At 38.0% G+C, this 16,222-nt stretch overlaps 1 protein-coding gene across 1 annotated transcript; it reads left to right on the forward strand.

Moving 5' to 3' along the window:
* The first annotated feature begins 3,507 nt into the window (after positions 1-3,507).
* Positions 3,508-14,989, forward strand: LOC308661692 (uncharacterized protein). The gene is made up of 5 exons (XM_081316817.1): positions 3,508-3,608; positions 5,595-5,678; positions 7,411-7,458; positions 11,292-11,376; positions 14,872-14,989. The coding sequence occupies exons 1-5, from the start codon at positions 3,516-3,518 to the stop codon at positions 14,952-14,954; spliced, it is 393 nt and encodes a 130-aa protein (XP_081172943.1). The 5' UTR covers positions 3,508-3,515; the 3' UTR covers positions 14,955-14,989.
* Positions 14,990-16,222: the final 1,233 nt, after the last annotated feature.

Consider the following 16,222-nt stretch of genomic DNA (forward strand, 5'->3'; position numbering starts at 1 on the left):
TCCCCGTTGGCATTCGTTTGAGTGGCTTTCCCACCACCATGGATGCTAGCTTATTTTCTCCTAATATTAAAGGTGTTTATAAGCAGCTGACATTTAAGCAACACTTTTGCTTTCCCTAGGGACTCAGGTCCAAGCAGCAAATATTTCTCCTTTTGGGAACAGACATGTCAGTAAGAGACGTGGACTTGTAATGGACTTTGCTTTTCTTCTCTGGCCCTTGGACTAATGTTTCTAAAGGGTGCATTGATTTCTTTTGTTAGATTGTATCATATATGCTATATCAGGGCTAAACTTTTATCCGCAGACATCAAACTGAAGAAAATAAGGTGATAGGACAATACTCCTTATCACTATCCTTCCCTAAGTAAATTATTCAAAGAGTCTTGAGGTAGAAATGAATTTACCTAGAAATAAACGCGTTTCCAGTAAAAAAAAAATGTTGTAGATCATGGTCACATGACCCTGGGATGTGCCAACTGCCATAAATCCAGGAGGGTTGCCAAGCACCCAAAATGAGATCATGGCCTTGCCATCAGAACTTCAAATCTGGATCACTAAATGATTGGGCGTAAGTCGAGAATTATTTGATTTGTTAAGGCCACCCTACTCCAAAAAGACTCTGAGCAGCTTATAAAATATCCATACATTAATTTAAAAGCACAACAAAAACAACATGGTTGCCCAGACTAAAACAGCAATTCCCAACATTCAGAAAAACAATATGGGTTCCACCAATAACTTAACCCCAGGTCCAGAACAATGTCAGGTCTTAAGGTACTTCTGGAATCCTTGGAGAGCTGGAGCCATGTGTAGGGCAGGGGCTATGACAGTGGGGTCATGATTCCTCAGTCTGACCAGATAATAGCCAAAATCTTGAAGTGCTATTGCATTTTGAATCAGCTCTACCTTCTGGATTGTCTTCAACTACAGCACATTGTAATAACCCAATCATGGGATGATTAGGATGTGAGTGGCCATCTGAAGGGCCTCCTTATCAAATAGTAAATATTTTTAAAAACTGTTCTGACTGATGAAACATAAGTGTCTGATTCTCTAAATATGTAAACAATCAATAATACATAAAAAAAACCTTCAGAGTTATTTTTTTAAAAAAAAAAGTTTGAATAAAAATAATATATAACATTCTATCCACCTAATAGTCTATTTCTGTAAAGTGATCTTCCACTAACCGGGTGTTCTCCAGATGTGCTAATCCCATCATGCCCTATCAGAGTGGCTTTCTGAGGATATAGAAATGCAGTCCCATTTGTTTCACAAATGTATTTATGTATATTCCACCTTTACAATTTTTTTCCATAAATAACTCAAGGTGGCAAACAGATCTATTCCAGTGTTCTATTTTCCCCACAACAATAACCCTGTGAGATGGGTTGGGCTAAGAAAAGAGTGACTAGCCCAAAGTCATCCAATTGGCTTTCATGCCTAAGGCAGGACTAGAACTCAAGGCCTCCCAGTTACCAGCCTGATGCCTAACCACTAGACCAGTTTTGATGAGTTGAGGAAAGGAGCCTTATGACACATGTTACAAGTCCCTGTATGAATGAATATTTTAAAGAGAATCTATATTTTGGAGCAGATGCTATTGGACCAATCATCAAGTAAGATGCTATCTTAGCTGTTTTGAGTTCACTTGATCCTTTCAAATAATGATCAGCCATATTCAATAAGTCCAACAGACCTCATAGGCCTCCTAATGCTGAGTTCCTCTAAAAAGGGAGGATAATTGGAAAAAAAACAGAGAGATATGCATGCCGAGTAGGTGTTTCTCTTCAGGGGTATCCTATCTTATTTTATTGCTAGACTAGAACTTGCCTGCTGAAGACCACATTAAGTTCCCTGATGAGACAAGATTAAAGGAACCAATGAAGCTCGCCTTCTACTTCTCTGGAGAAAAAATAACCCTGAGAGAAGACATATAATATCTCTTGTGTTTTCAGTTGCTCGTTGTAGAAGCCAAACAGCAACTCAAACTGTCTGCCTGGCAGAAGTCTTCTTGAATTAAATCCTGAGCAAAGTTTACTTTGGACACTTTCACTCTTGCATATCATCACCAACTGTGAAAAATCCCCTAAAGGTTTTGTGTGTGAAGACCTAGAATCACTATACCTCTCCTCGTCGGATATTTCGTTTCTTCAAATGAGAAGGGCACTTTTGAAAAGCAAGGATTACCATTTCCCCAGTTGGATGCAAACAATTGCGTGAAACAATATCTTCTTTCCACTGAGCTTATACTCTGCGCGCGCGCACACACACACAGAGAGAGACACAAACAAATTTTGTCTCTCAAAAAGCCCCTTTCTTTCTTTGTATGATTTGGCTGTTTCTGGCTGAGTTGGTGGTTTCTCTGTTTGTTCTCCCTTTCTGTCAGTTTACTACCAGACCCCAACTGAGTTAAAAAGTGAACTTCTACAAGTTTCATTTGTTGCCCGAAGTCAAGATAAGAGTTAGCAGCATTCAATCTGTTTCCATATCACTAACTGGGAGCACAATTTGGATAGGCACAACAAAGAGCCAAGCTCCTGAAATGAACACATGTAGTTTTCAAGCTCTTTCCGCCTCTCCCCAGGGCAGGAAGAGGGTGAGTCATAGAGTTGCTCCTTCCCTCTCTTCTTTAGAAGGGCTGAGGGTGCCAGGGTAACGTAAGCAGAGCTACCCCAGATTCTTGGCAGGTAAATTTGCTCTTCTCTTATCACTTATTGAGGCAGTGTTGAAAATGTGCATAGGGTTGATTGTAGATTGAACAATGGACCATTTGCCTAAAAGTTGCCAGGATTCTTAATATATTCTTGATGTGGTGAGAAGGAGGTGGGGGGAAGAATGCTACTAAAGAGCAGCATTCTTTGTGAGTTTTGATCTCTAATCTTACAAAGGAGGAAAGGAAGCATGCTTCTTTTGGATGCTTGGCAACTAACCTTGGGTACAACTACTTGCAAAGGTCTTTGATTTTTTTTAAAAAAAATCCATTGACTTGGTTTCCTCTGATTGGGTGCATTTCCCACCCCCTCACCCACCCCCGGGCCTCTGGTACATGCCCACCAACCCACACCTACACACCACTGCCACCATTTCTTATCATTTACTGCAAGATCTCGCCCACGATTTTCAAGTTAATCTATGCAAGAACATTTACCAATGCTGAGACTTCCTAAGGCTGGTTAGGGGAGGTGGAAATCATAGTGTGTGCTGCAGATTGAGCCCCAGATTGATGGATCAATCAATTTTTACAGAACAGCCAAAGAAAGGAGGAAGATAGCTACATTAAAAAAAAGATTCATTCTGGTGGGATGCTGGAAATTACCAAATCAGCATTTAAGAAGATTAAATGGTTCTTAATCATGTAGTCAGAAAACTTTTCTTTCAGTCTTCCAGCTCTGCAATAAAACACAGTTGGGAGCATCTGTGATTTTAAAAAAAGGGGCAAACTGAGATCCTTCACCTTCCTTTCTATAGGAACCTGAGAAGAAACGGCTCCTTCAAAACTTTGAATTGTCACCATGAGCAACCTTGGGAAGCCAATAGCTCCAGCTTCCCCCATCCTGACCGAGCAGCCGAAAAGAAAAAGGGGGCGGCCAAAGAAGCAGCCACAGGTAAGAGTTCATGCTTTAGTAAGCTCAGAAAATTCCATTAAATGCTTTGCCTTTGTATTAAGTTAAGATTTATAAACAGTATCCCCTCTGACCATAATAGAAATGATATTAGATGACACAGTTTGTAATTCCCAAACAGTCTCAGCAATTCCAGCCAACTTTGCTTTGGTCAAAGCTAGAGATCATTTTCTATTTATCAGCGTATGTGTGTCATAATAATGTATAGGGCAATTTATATGCTCAAGCTGAACCACTGTTCAGTGCTGGAATCTACAAAAGAGCATCTCCAGCACATAGTTGTCCAGCCACTACATGAATTCATCCAATCAAGGGAAGCTGGTAATTGGTTCCATTATCAAACTGTGCTTCCTGTTAGGAAGTTTATTTTAATGCCCAGTCAGAATCTATCTTTCTCTAATTTAAGGCCATCGTTCTGCCCTCTGAGTAATAGAGACTGAGTTTGGGCTAAACTGTAGTTACTTTAGAGGATTGTGAAGTGGTGTACTCCATTCTTGAATTACAATGTGCATTCCTACTGCCCGGAGTCGCTGGGAGCCAGCTGGTATATATATATATATATATATATATATTATTATTATTATTATTATTATTATTATTATTATTATTATTATTATTATTATTATTATTATTATTATTATTATTATTCACAATCAACCAGATGTTTAGACTAGATTTTGGCATTTTTATCCACCTACCCAGTCTTCCGGGGGATCTGGGATAGATAGATGTTGTTGTCTGATGGTGTTAAGGGTATCATCTGCAGGATGTAAGCTGTTCCAAGTAAAGCTCCCTTTTGCAATTGACTGACTTGATTTTGTCAATGGCGATGATGTTCAAGTGATGCTCCAGATGTTTTGGAATTGCACCCAAGGCTTTTGCTTTCTTTTGCAGTAAGGGGTACATCTATTTTTTCCCCCACTAAAGATTGGTGTTATGTTTTTGCAAACCTTAACTCTCCCTGGACCTTGATGTTATGTGTTCAGGGTGTCATTTGGTTGAATTAAGGATTCACAACATGCTTTTTTATGGGGAATATTTATTCCAGAAGGTCTAGTTTATGTATATTTCCAGAAAGGCATAAAGATTGCAGCAAACCAGATGACTAACCGACAAACAAATGTCCATTTTACCAATAAACCAATAAACTCATTCACTTTCCTGGACAACCTAGGTACTCTGTAGCATCAGATGATGGTCCTTACATCTGGACAGAAAAGTCACAGCAGTTCTCAGCCTGCTTACACAGCTGGAGTAGGCTGTCTTTCAGTTTTCTAGTATGCTGAGCATAGCCAAAGCATGCACATTCTGAGGAAGAAAAGAATGATTGCTTTGCAATAAAACAGCAGATGATTGTTTTCTACATTGTTCTCCAAAACAACCATAGCCACCCACAGACAAGTAACACTGTTGATGTCTATAGAATATTTCAGCTGTATCCAGTGGATGTCAGTGACAAGTGTTCCTTTTGACTAATACTGAGGTGTATCCATTGGAAAAGTAATTAAGAAGAGCTAACAAAAGCACTGCTTTAGATTCCACATTTAACTATTAATAGATTATTTTCTTCTCTTTTGCTAATATTGGTGTCATAGAAGATCCCAGGTTAATCAAATAATCTTCTCATCACATACACTTTTGAGTCCAATTGATCTGCAATTTGGCATTACCCGAGATCTGATATCCATCGTAGAAGTCATTTTTTTACATCATGAGAATTATTGAGACTCAGTAATAGGCACTTCTGTCTAATAGTTTATTTAGATTTGATGCCTTCAGGAAACCTGTTCAGTATCAGCCACCAAAAGATTCTGGGTGTACATCCTGGAGGTTTTATTCATTTCATCTGGTGTAACACTAGATTTTATCTTGCAATATTCTCTGTAGTTACATACAGAGAAAAATAAGACATAGCGATAGCTGTCCTTCTCATTCATAATAACCTTCCCCGCTTTTCCATCCAAAAAGGATCCAACTGGACCTCTGCCCCCAAAGAAACCACGTGGACGGCCAAAGGGAAGCAAGAAGAGGAGTGCTGGGTGTGGACTAATGGTAAGAACAATCAGATTGGCATGTTCTACTCCAATCTTCTTTACTTTCTGATAGAAGAAAGGGACTGATGGTCTTTGGGCCTAGAGAAACAAAGAACTGAAATCAAATATACAAGTACTTGTATATAAATCATATACTGTAATTTAAAAGTTTCCCTTTATTATACGCCAGATTTTCTGAGCCTTTGAATCAGTTTTTGATTCCCAACAATTACCTGGACTAGCCCTTAAAGTTTTCTTGACTAGTTTTTCAGAAATGGTTTGTGCTTGCCTCCTGCCTAGCATTGGGAGAGAATGACTGACCCAAAGCACCCAACTGGTTTTGCACCTAAGGAAGGACTAGATCTCAGGATCTCCCATTTTCTAGCCTGATGCCTTAATCACTACACCAAATTGACTGTCATACAATATGCCAGTACTAATGCATTAAATATAACCCATCAACCGACAACCTATCATTCTCCACTGTTATTCTTTGCTCATTTCTTCTAAATGATTCCTTGACCTTTTTTGTCTAATGTCACATGTCCTCCTTTGCCATTGAGAATATTGTTTTTCAGTTAAACAATTTGATTCCAAAAGTAATAATGACTGCCACTATCAACTTTGATATCTTCTACTTGTTTTCTTTATCTCCTATATCTCTTTCATCACATGGAATTGCCATTGATACAGCTCCTTTATGTTAGGATTCTATGGAGACATTATGAGATTTTCAAACAGTTGTCTGGCTAACACATCCAGTAATAATTATTAATAGTAATAATTGATTAAAATACCCCATCTGACTCCCAACAATTCTGGGTGGCTCACAACAATCAAAAGAATGAAATTAGATTAAAATACATTAAAAGGAAAATAAAAGATGGCCAAGACCAAGAGACCAGATGGAATTAAGCAAGGAGTCTATCTCACCAAAGTCCTGGTGAAGAAGCCAGGTCTTCACAAAAGTTTTAAACAACAGCCAAATGGGGGCCACCAAATCCAGTAGTGCCTAGAACACCACCATCAAGCCAGATAAATTAGGAATCTCTCTGGACATTAAAATATGTTGAGGAATCCTTTCTGAAGATACCCTTGCTTTCAGAAGACAACTAATCAGAGAACTTTTCCCTTTACTGTTCTCAACCAATGGAATCAGTGGTGGGATTCAAATATGTGAACAACCTGTGTGGATCCCACTTCCAGAAGTCCATTCTGGGCCTGGGTAACAAAAAAATTAGCTACCAGTTTTGCCAAATTGGTGTGAACTGGCTGAATCTCAACACTGAATGGAATGTATATACCTTTGTTGTCGTTGTTGCTCTGGTTGGCTGCTATCATCTCTATCTCTGATATTTTATCTTTAACACTGAAAAATGAGATACAGTATAATCGTCCACTGGGACCCACTAGCAGAGAAGGAGAATTAGGTCATTGTGCTTTTCAAACCTGGACTAGCCCAGTTTTCTTTCATATTCATTCATTTCTCAGCTTCAAGTTGCCAATAGATTTTTGATGGTGATCTCCCAATTTTTCTTTTCTTTTAGCCCTAATGTGTTGATTTTGGTCACTAGATGCAAGTCTTTCTTCTACTATCTTTTCAAAATTCATTTTCCTTTCTTGAATCATTAGAGACTACCTATCAAGAAGATGATAATTAGGGTTTAATGTATTGATTGCAAAGAGTACATATTGCCTAAGAGACATGCTGTTTTTATTGTTGTTGCTGCTGGTGTTGTTCTATATTACAGGGGCACATCTCTACTGCAAAAAAGCCCAGGGGAAGGCCAAGAAAGTGGGTAAGTGTACAGAATCAAAACTGTGGCATGCTTTCTTTTTCTTCTTAAGTAGCAGCTCATCTTTCAATCTAAGGATGCATCATTTTTTTTCCAGGACTAAGGGCTGTCCTCTGTCGCTCAGTAGTAAAATAAAGGTTACACTTTAGAAAGTCAAGAATGTAGCCTCCGTGAAAACAAAATAGAATTGTAGCTTCAATTAAAACTAATATTATTATTCTTCGATTATTTATTATTATTTTTCTTATCTCACAATAAAAATTACATTTTGGTAACAACAAAAGTCCCTGGGATTTGCACCAAGGCTTGGAGGGCTAAGTTATGTTCTAGGGCTTCAGTGCCTAAAAAAAACTTTAAACATGATTGTACTAGTCCCTCTCATTATATTTCTGCAGTAAAGTTTGGGGAAAAAAAATCTAGCTGGGGAGCCGGAGAGTTGGAAGGCAAATGAATCAAACACACTATTATTGTGGCTTTTCAGAACATTTCCAATATATTTGTGCTATTAATTTATTCATTAGATTTATAGCCTGATTTTCCTCTAGGACAGATTTTTTTTTCCAAATTAGCACTTTCCAGGTATGTTGACTTCATTTCCCAGCATTCATAGCAATCATAATGCTGGCTGGAGAGTTCTGGGAGGTGCAGTCCTCCCAGAATGGATAAGTCTGCTCTAGGCACTCAAGACAGAATAAGTACCATTCTCTCCTTCAATGTCGCCCCACAACTGTAATTTTGTGATGTAAAATTGGGCTGACAGACTTGCTTATCATAAAGAGAATTTCCAGATTTCTCAAGTCATTGCTCATACAGACAAAGGACAAAAAATATTTTCATTACCAACTAGAAAAATGTTCTGATTTCTAAAGACAAGCCACTTTTTTGCTGATGCACAAATTACCAGCTGTGAAAAATTATGTTTTCATCTGTCTAGAGAAAGCATAGGTAACCTGTGACTTATGGAATGATGCCTCCAGCTTTACTGCTCCTTATTTTGCATCTCAGAACCCTTCAACTGTATATCAAGGATCTCCATAGAAATTCTGGAAAAAAAATTAATTATTCCTAATTTAGCTCTTCCTCAAAAACAAAAACAAAAAACCAAAAAACCCACAGTCCTGCTCTCCTAGAGAGATTTTATGTCACTGCCAGGCCTACTATGGAAGTCGTATTGTGATTTTCCAGCCCACAACCACAAAAACATTGGCCATCCATCTCAGCCTTTATAACTGAGGGTTAAATGTAGGTCTTCAGTGTGCCAGCAGCATAAGTGAGCAAGGTGACAACTGGTTTGGTCACGGCAGAATTTGGAAATATCTACAGTAAACGCAGAAAAAGGAAACACATTTTCTTAAATCCTCTCCAATTTTTGTTTTCAAAACCTCCACTTTAATTTATAAAATCAAAGGCAGTGAAGGAATAGCTCTAGATAAAGCAGGATATAGTCAAATTGCAATTCACAGCAAGAAATAAGCTCCACTAAACACAATGAAACTTATTCCCATGTAAACATGTCAAGAATTCTATGTCAAGTAAGTCTTTTATAAATTAATATCAGTCTTTGATCTCTAATAACTTTTAATTTTTTTCTCTTTGGCGCTTCGTGAAAGTCAGTCTATGCTTGCATGCAAAGACAAGTGGTGGTTCCAGAGTGAAGTTTCTGTTATCTTTTTATAGTCATGCCTTTTTATATTTCTTTGAAGGGAACTGTTTATAGATTGGCTGATTGCAATAGCTTGCAGAAGGAGATCGCTTATCAAAGCAGAAACACAATGTCAAACGGCTAAATGTTTCTCTATTTAAAATGTTTCTTTCTACAGTATTTCTATTCTGGATTTTCAGAGTGGTCTCAGTAAAATGTTGTTTAACCTCCTCCTTTCTCAAAAAAAAAACACAACACAATGCCGCATAATAAAAACAGGAGGCTGTGTGCTTTTTTACTAAGGATCTCAAGTGCTATGTTCAAAACTGTTGCAGTGGCCAACTGTACGACACCTGCTGCCACAGGCTGGCCTGTGGTTAAACTGCCAACAGCATAGAGGGGAGCAGAAGTCTCAGTCATGACTCACCCCACAAAGCTCTGCTTAGTACATCTGGTGCAGGGCAGGAGAGCATGTGGGATCCGAAGCAGAAGGAATGGTCTGCGATAGTTAAAGTTCAGCTTTTTTCCCAGTGACCCAGCATCAATTAAGCAGTGGCCCAAGCTGGAATCTTTTCAGAAAGGAGAAAAGGGAAAAGGCATAAAGAGAGCTGGATTTGCAGATGTTTCTGCTCCATGGCCAAGTTCTTTAGTTCTAAAATACCAAATGCAAGGTGCAGTTCTGAAAGCTGTCAAAGGGGCATCAATAATCAGTGTCACCTTCAAAGTTGCTATGTGCAGCTCTCCTGCCATGTCCCCAATTAGCTTTGTTGGCTCACTGCCAGGGAGGACAAAAGAGACATCTGAATGCATTAATACACAAAAGCTTTTCAAGTGTCCTCCCACACCACTGCCATTAGATAAAAGCAGGGCTTTTTTTGTCATAGAACGCTCAGAACGGAGTTCCGGCACCTTTTTTGGATGGAACTTTATAGGCTAGGCAAGGCAGGTTGTATGACATGTGTGAGTTCCGGCACCTTTTTCTTTTACAAAAAAAGCACTGGATAAAAGAATGTGTTGGTCTTCAAAGAGTGCATGGTGGTTCAGGGGAGACATGCAAGAATGAAAGCCAAAGATAGGATTCTTACGCTTCTATCCACAGTGTATATGTACATCTTATGAAAGTCAGTAGGGTTTATTTTCATATGATTGCTCAAGAAAAAAATTTGGAGCCTCCAGAACCCAGAAGGCATTGTGCATTGGAGAACCTGTTCTATAAAGTTCTATAACCTACCACAGGTATAGCACAGTTGTACCTGTGCTATAAAGTTCTAGTTCACAAAAAAGTTCTAGAACTCTAGATTTCCCTTTCCAGCAAGCATTGTCCAGCTCTTCAAGGGTAGAAATGAAGCTTGCTAAACTGTCATTCCTAAGTGCTTCTGTAAACTGCTGATCCCTGTGTGGAAAGCAAAAGGGGATTGATTGCCTGGGTTAGTGAAAAAGACAAAACAAACATTTTAAAAAAATAAATACCAGAATGCAGGAGGGCTCTTTTTTGTTACATTTTCATGTAAAATAATATAGCTTCTGCTCATGTGGTAGACAACCAGCGTGCGTTTTATAGGATGTTGACTCAAATTTTCATATTCTTGCTCTAATCCAGGTGTCCGACTTGTGGTCCATGAGCTGCATGCAGCACTGAACAGATAGTAATGCAGCCCCACAAAAAAGCATAAACTTTTAACATTTTAATGTGATCTTTTCACCAACAATCAGAGCTTGTTTCTAATCTTCTTGAAACTCCTCACTATTACCCTATAGACGGGAGAAAACAATTTTTGACTGAACTCTAAAATCAGATCTGCACAAAGGTGAAATCCAATTAAACCTTTGCTTTTCTGGCATTGTTGTTTATATGTATATAACAAGAAGGATCAGTTTTTTATTATACAGTAGCTGAAAATATTGCAAAGGTCTAGGGAATACTAAGCATGTTTAGCAAGTGAAAAAGGGGCAAAAAAATACATAAATATATTTTCAAATATACAGCATTTTCTCAAGTGAGAATAAAGGGAAGAAACATGTGAAACTTTGGTTGTGTATAGATGTAAGGTAAGAACAAGAAATATCACTTCTATAGGTTATCTGGTTTGAGGATCATTTAAGAAACATTTCATAAAGCCTGTTCAGTGGTATCACATTGAAGGAGGATTTTCATGTTGTTTTATCCTAGCAAATACTTATAATTCCTTTACAGCTTTTTGTCCCTGAGGAAGAATATCAGAAAACTGAAGTCCAAGGGGAAAGCAACTCAGGTTTTAATACATGCCCCGCCACAGAAGGTGTGTAATAATTCATTCCTTTAGTCAATCCTTTGTCTGTTGATTACAGATGTTTTGTGTTACTTCAATCACCAGGATCCTAAGGAGCTCACAGCAGCAACACAATCCATGAAACTATGACCACACAATCATATTTAATAGTCACAATACTCTAATTATAAAACCAATGTTATACATACATATACATATACAAACTTAAAGACCACTAATCAGGTTTCTCCACCTACTCACAGGGTATTCACTACCTATTTAAGGTTTCCCAACCCTTGAAAAGAAACATGATAAGGTGTGTTATGTCGTGGTTAAGATGGTGGATGTGAACTGTTTGAGGGATGGTGTTTTCCAGAATCAAATACTACCCATCTGTGCTCTTTACTATATCCATTCTTTCTCAGCCCAGCTTATATCACAGGATGTACAGAAAAATTATGAGAAGAATTTTTCAGATTGCTCATTAACCCCAAAATTATATATAATGGTACTGCAAATAATAATAAGCACCTTAAGTGCAATCCCAAAACAATTGTAGCCCTACCTGAACACAACTGGCATTGAGAAAATCACTATCAGTCAATTGCAAAAGACAGCTTTACTTGGAACAGCTTACATCCTCCGATGGTACCTTTAACACCATCAAACAACATCTGCCTATCCCAGGTCCTTGGGAAGGATTTGATATGTGGTTAAAAATGCTGGCTGATTGTGTGACTAAACATAATCTACCCTTTGACTAGTCCTATCAACCCTTGTGAATCAATATAGACCACATTGGGTGACCCTGATATACACCATCTTAACTTCCCAAATAAAATATCTACATGTGATAAATAAAATTTAAATGGAGACGTTTCAGCAAGAAGAACCAGCTCTTGCTTTGAATGGATTTGATGTTGAAATGGTGTTACAGAGCAGCGGATGAAATTACTCTTTATCTTCACCCTCTTTGTTACCTTAGTCATGTTATAGATGGAATATGCTGATGACTGTCTAGCAGTCAAACATGGCCTTGTTGAACTTTTTTTCAATAAGTCAGTGCAGATGCTACTTGATAAATTTGGAGGCGTTTAACCTCCACTTCCTCTCTGACTCCTGTTGTCATTACTTCTAAAGGGTATGGTGACATCAGCATAGCCATTGTTGTGCCTCAGATCCTCCCCAGATCTCTGCCAAATCAGTATCTCATGTACTTCCTTCATAACCACTCAAAACATTAGTAACAACATATTGTCCTTTCCTCTTCTGTTTAGAAAATCTCCTTTCTTGCCTACGTGTTTATGTGCAAGTATAGATCAACTCCTATCTAGTGCCATCCATTAAACTGAAACTGAAATAACTGACATTTCTTAGAAAATGTCTGTATGATGTGTTACCCTTTAACCCCATTAACATTAATAAAATAAATTGAAAAAAATAAATAAATTGAAAAATAAATTGTAGGAAAGAAAAGAGGAAGGAAGCATAGATATACAGGCATGGAATGTATAGCCAGCTGTACCAACAGGCTGAAGAACAGCTTCTATCCATGGGCTGTCAGGCTCCTGAATGGGAAATAACTCTATGTATGATTGACTTGTGAGGCCAGTGTGTTGTGCAATTAGCTCACATGGTGTAACAAGATGGTGGGTTTGTTGTCACTGTGAGTTGTAGGGGGGCATGAAGAGAGGCTCAGCCAATCTCACTGTATACATATTGTACTTTGATAATAAAGGTTTGTTCATTCATTCAATTCTACAAAATATGGAACCAAGCCCTAGGAAAGAATATGGGTGCAGCTCAAATGTCTTTTTTTAAAATTAGTTTTATTCATTTATAACATAAAATGTGAAAATACAAAAGCAAATAGTAGGGGACAACAGTAGAAAAAGGGAAAACAAAAAAGGTGTGAAGAAGGGAGGGGAAGAAACAAAAGGTATTGACTTCCGACTCTCTCTGTTGCAGTGAAAATCAGACATTAAACTCAAATCACATACATTTCTATAGTAGTATGCACTAGCCATTTCTATATTGGCAAATCGGTCTAATAGGTAAAACCCAAAATCATAATATCATTTTTTCCCACCTCAAGCACAAATTACGGAAGCAGTTTCCAAGTAGAAATAAAAGTACTTATGTTTTCTTTTATCAGCACAGCCAATTTGGCCATCTCTGCTAATTGCATCAGCTTTTGTAACCATTCATCCATGGTAGGAATTGAGGCATCCTTCCACTTTTGTGCATAGAGCAATCTTGCTGCTGTCACTATATATAAAATCAGAGTTCCAATTTTTTTTCCAGTTCTCTTTCCATTAGGCCCAGAAGGAAAATTTCTGATTTAATCTTTATGTTCACTTTAAGAATTTTCTGCATTAATATATGAATCCTACTCCAATATTTCTTTGCCTTATCACACGTCCACCATAAATGATAAAAAGTCCCTTCTTTACATTTACATTTCCAACATTCATTTGAAATACCTTTATACATTCTAGATAACTTATCTGGTGTTAAATACCAGCGATACATTATTTTGTAAAAATTTTCTTTTAGGTTATAATTTAATGTAAATTTTAAACCTTTTATCCACATTTCTCCCATTGTTCAAGAATCACATTATGCCCAAAATTGGATCATACAATGCAGCTCAAATGTCTTTTTGACCAAGAATTTAAAAATAGGTTTGGTGTGATTTTCTCCCACAAAAAGTGTTTAAGGAAAACATTTCAACCAAGGGGACTGCTCAGTGGGTTAGGACACTGAGCTTGTCGATCAGAAGGTCAGCAATTTGGAGGGTCGAATCCTGAGTGCCGCATAGCAGAGTGAGCGCCTGTTACTCGTCCCAGCTTCTGCCAACCTAGCAGTTTAAAAGCACGTAAAAATGCAAGTAGAAAAATAGGGACCACTACGGTGGGAAGGTAACAGCGTTCCGTGCGCCTTTGGCGTCTAGTCATGCCGGCCACATGACCACGGATTTGTCCTCGGACAAGCACTGGCTCTTCGGCTTTGAAACAGAGATGAGCACCGGCCCCTAGAGTTGGAAACAACTAGCACGCATGTGCGGGGGAACCTTTACCTTTACCTTTTATTTTGAAAACAATCCATAATCCTGGATTTACATTTGGAAATTTAGGTTTGGAAATATGCGGCCCCTCTCACCTGGGTGGGAGGCATGGCATATAAATTTAATAAGTAAATAAATTTCTCTTCTTCTGAAAGTTATCTGAATAAGACTAGTTATGTGGAGCTCCGTCTGGTACTCTGACATCTGGACTTTCATAATGATGTTCTGGAAATCCTTGTACTTCTCTAAAAATTTATAGAATTTCCTTACTATGTTCAGAAAGAGAACACCAACTTCCTGCCCCCATAGAGTAGTTATAATGCTTTGGTCCCTTGACAGCTGATTGGAGAACTCTAGAGTATATATCAAAATCTCTTTCATGTACAAGAGATCTTTATAAACAAACAGTAAAGGTAGAAATTTGCTTCAATTCACTCTTCATCTCATATTCTCCTTAGGGACATCTACAAAAGGCTGTCACATGAAGAAGGGAGCCACAGAAATCAGGAGAACATTGAGTGAGCAACAGTCTCCTTGTTGATGTGTCACAAGAGTAAAATGAATTAAATTCCTGTTCTGCCATGTGCAAAGTAAAGCCAAGTAAAGCTCCCCCACCCCCAATTTTTCTTTTTTACCTTTACCAATAACTGCCTCTTGCAAAGCTCAGCCATTCACATTTGTAACAGTGGTCTTCACCCACAAAGGGGGAGTTAGATCTAATTGTTATTTGCAGGAAAATTGACCAATGTTACGTGTTTTGAAAACCTTTGTTGATTTGAGTCTTGTACCATTGGAAACATTAATTATTCTAGGATGCCAAGATCTTGATTTTAAGAAATGGGAAACAACTAATTCCTAACTAAACTTGCTTACTCAGAAATCCCACTAAGGGCAATACTTTTTAAAAATAAGAATGCTGAGTTTTGAAGCCTTGAGTTACATTTATGCCAGGTTCATTTGATAAGCAGGACAGGTGCAGCACAACACACTCAATTTGGTTTCTAGATTAATGCATGTTTTCAGTATATTTAATTTATGGTTGAGCAAGTCATATATACTGGATTTGAACAATATGCCAAATATATTTGATTAATAAATAAATATATAAACCATTCCCACTCAACCTCTCCACTAAAGCTAATATTAGATAACCTTACCTTATGTTGTATGCACATAACAATTGGGTCTCTAATTGTCCTAATGAAGCATGTTATGTTGCAACCAGGATATCATAAACTATAAGATATTTTGGCCTACCATGTTGTACATCTTCAGTGCATATACTTAGTTTATAGTCCACCATGTTGCATAAACTGGAACAATGGGTTTGTTGATTAATTTCATTTGTTTCGTGTATGTATGTTCCAAGGGAACTTTCAAACAATGGGGTAGTAGTACTTGGGGGACAAAAGGATTTGTCTGCCAATCACATTATGTTATCACTATGTGGGGCAGTTGGGCTTAACACTCTATTCCAATGGTGCTGCATCTGTTGTTGGGGTTTTTTACAAGCTTTTATGACCTTCAGTTCATGCCAATAGATTGTTGCCTTTTGTAAGAAGGAACAGTCTATACATAGTTTGGTAGAGTTCTTGGCTTTCCTGACCTTCCAATTCCTGCAAATCCATTGCAACGGTCTATTGATATGATTAGGAAATGAGCCCAAATGCATAACTGCCAGCAGCAAAACACTGAGGAGTTAAGAAAGCAATGAAAAGTTGCCACCATGGTGATCACAGAAGCATGGGAAAAGACAAATAACATGGAATCTTCTCTGCAAAAACCTGAGGAACAGGGCAGGGGATACCC

This window comes from Vipera berus, assembly GCF_964194415.1.
Source record: "Vipera berus genome assembly, chromosome: 2".
NCBI lineage: Eukaryota > Metazoa > Chordata > Lepidosauria > Squamata > Viperidae > Vipera > Vipera berus.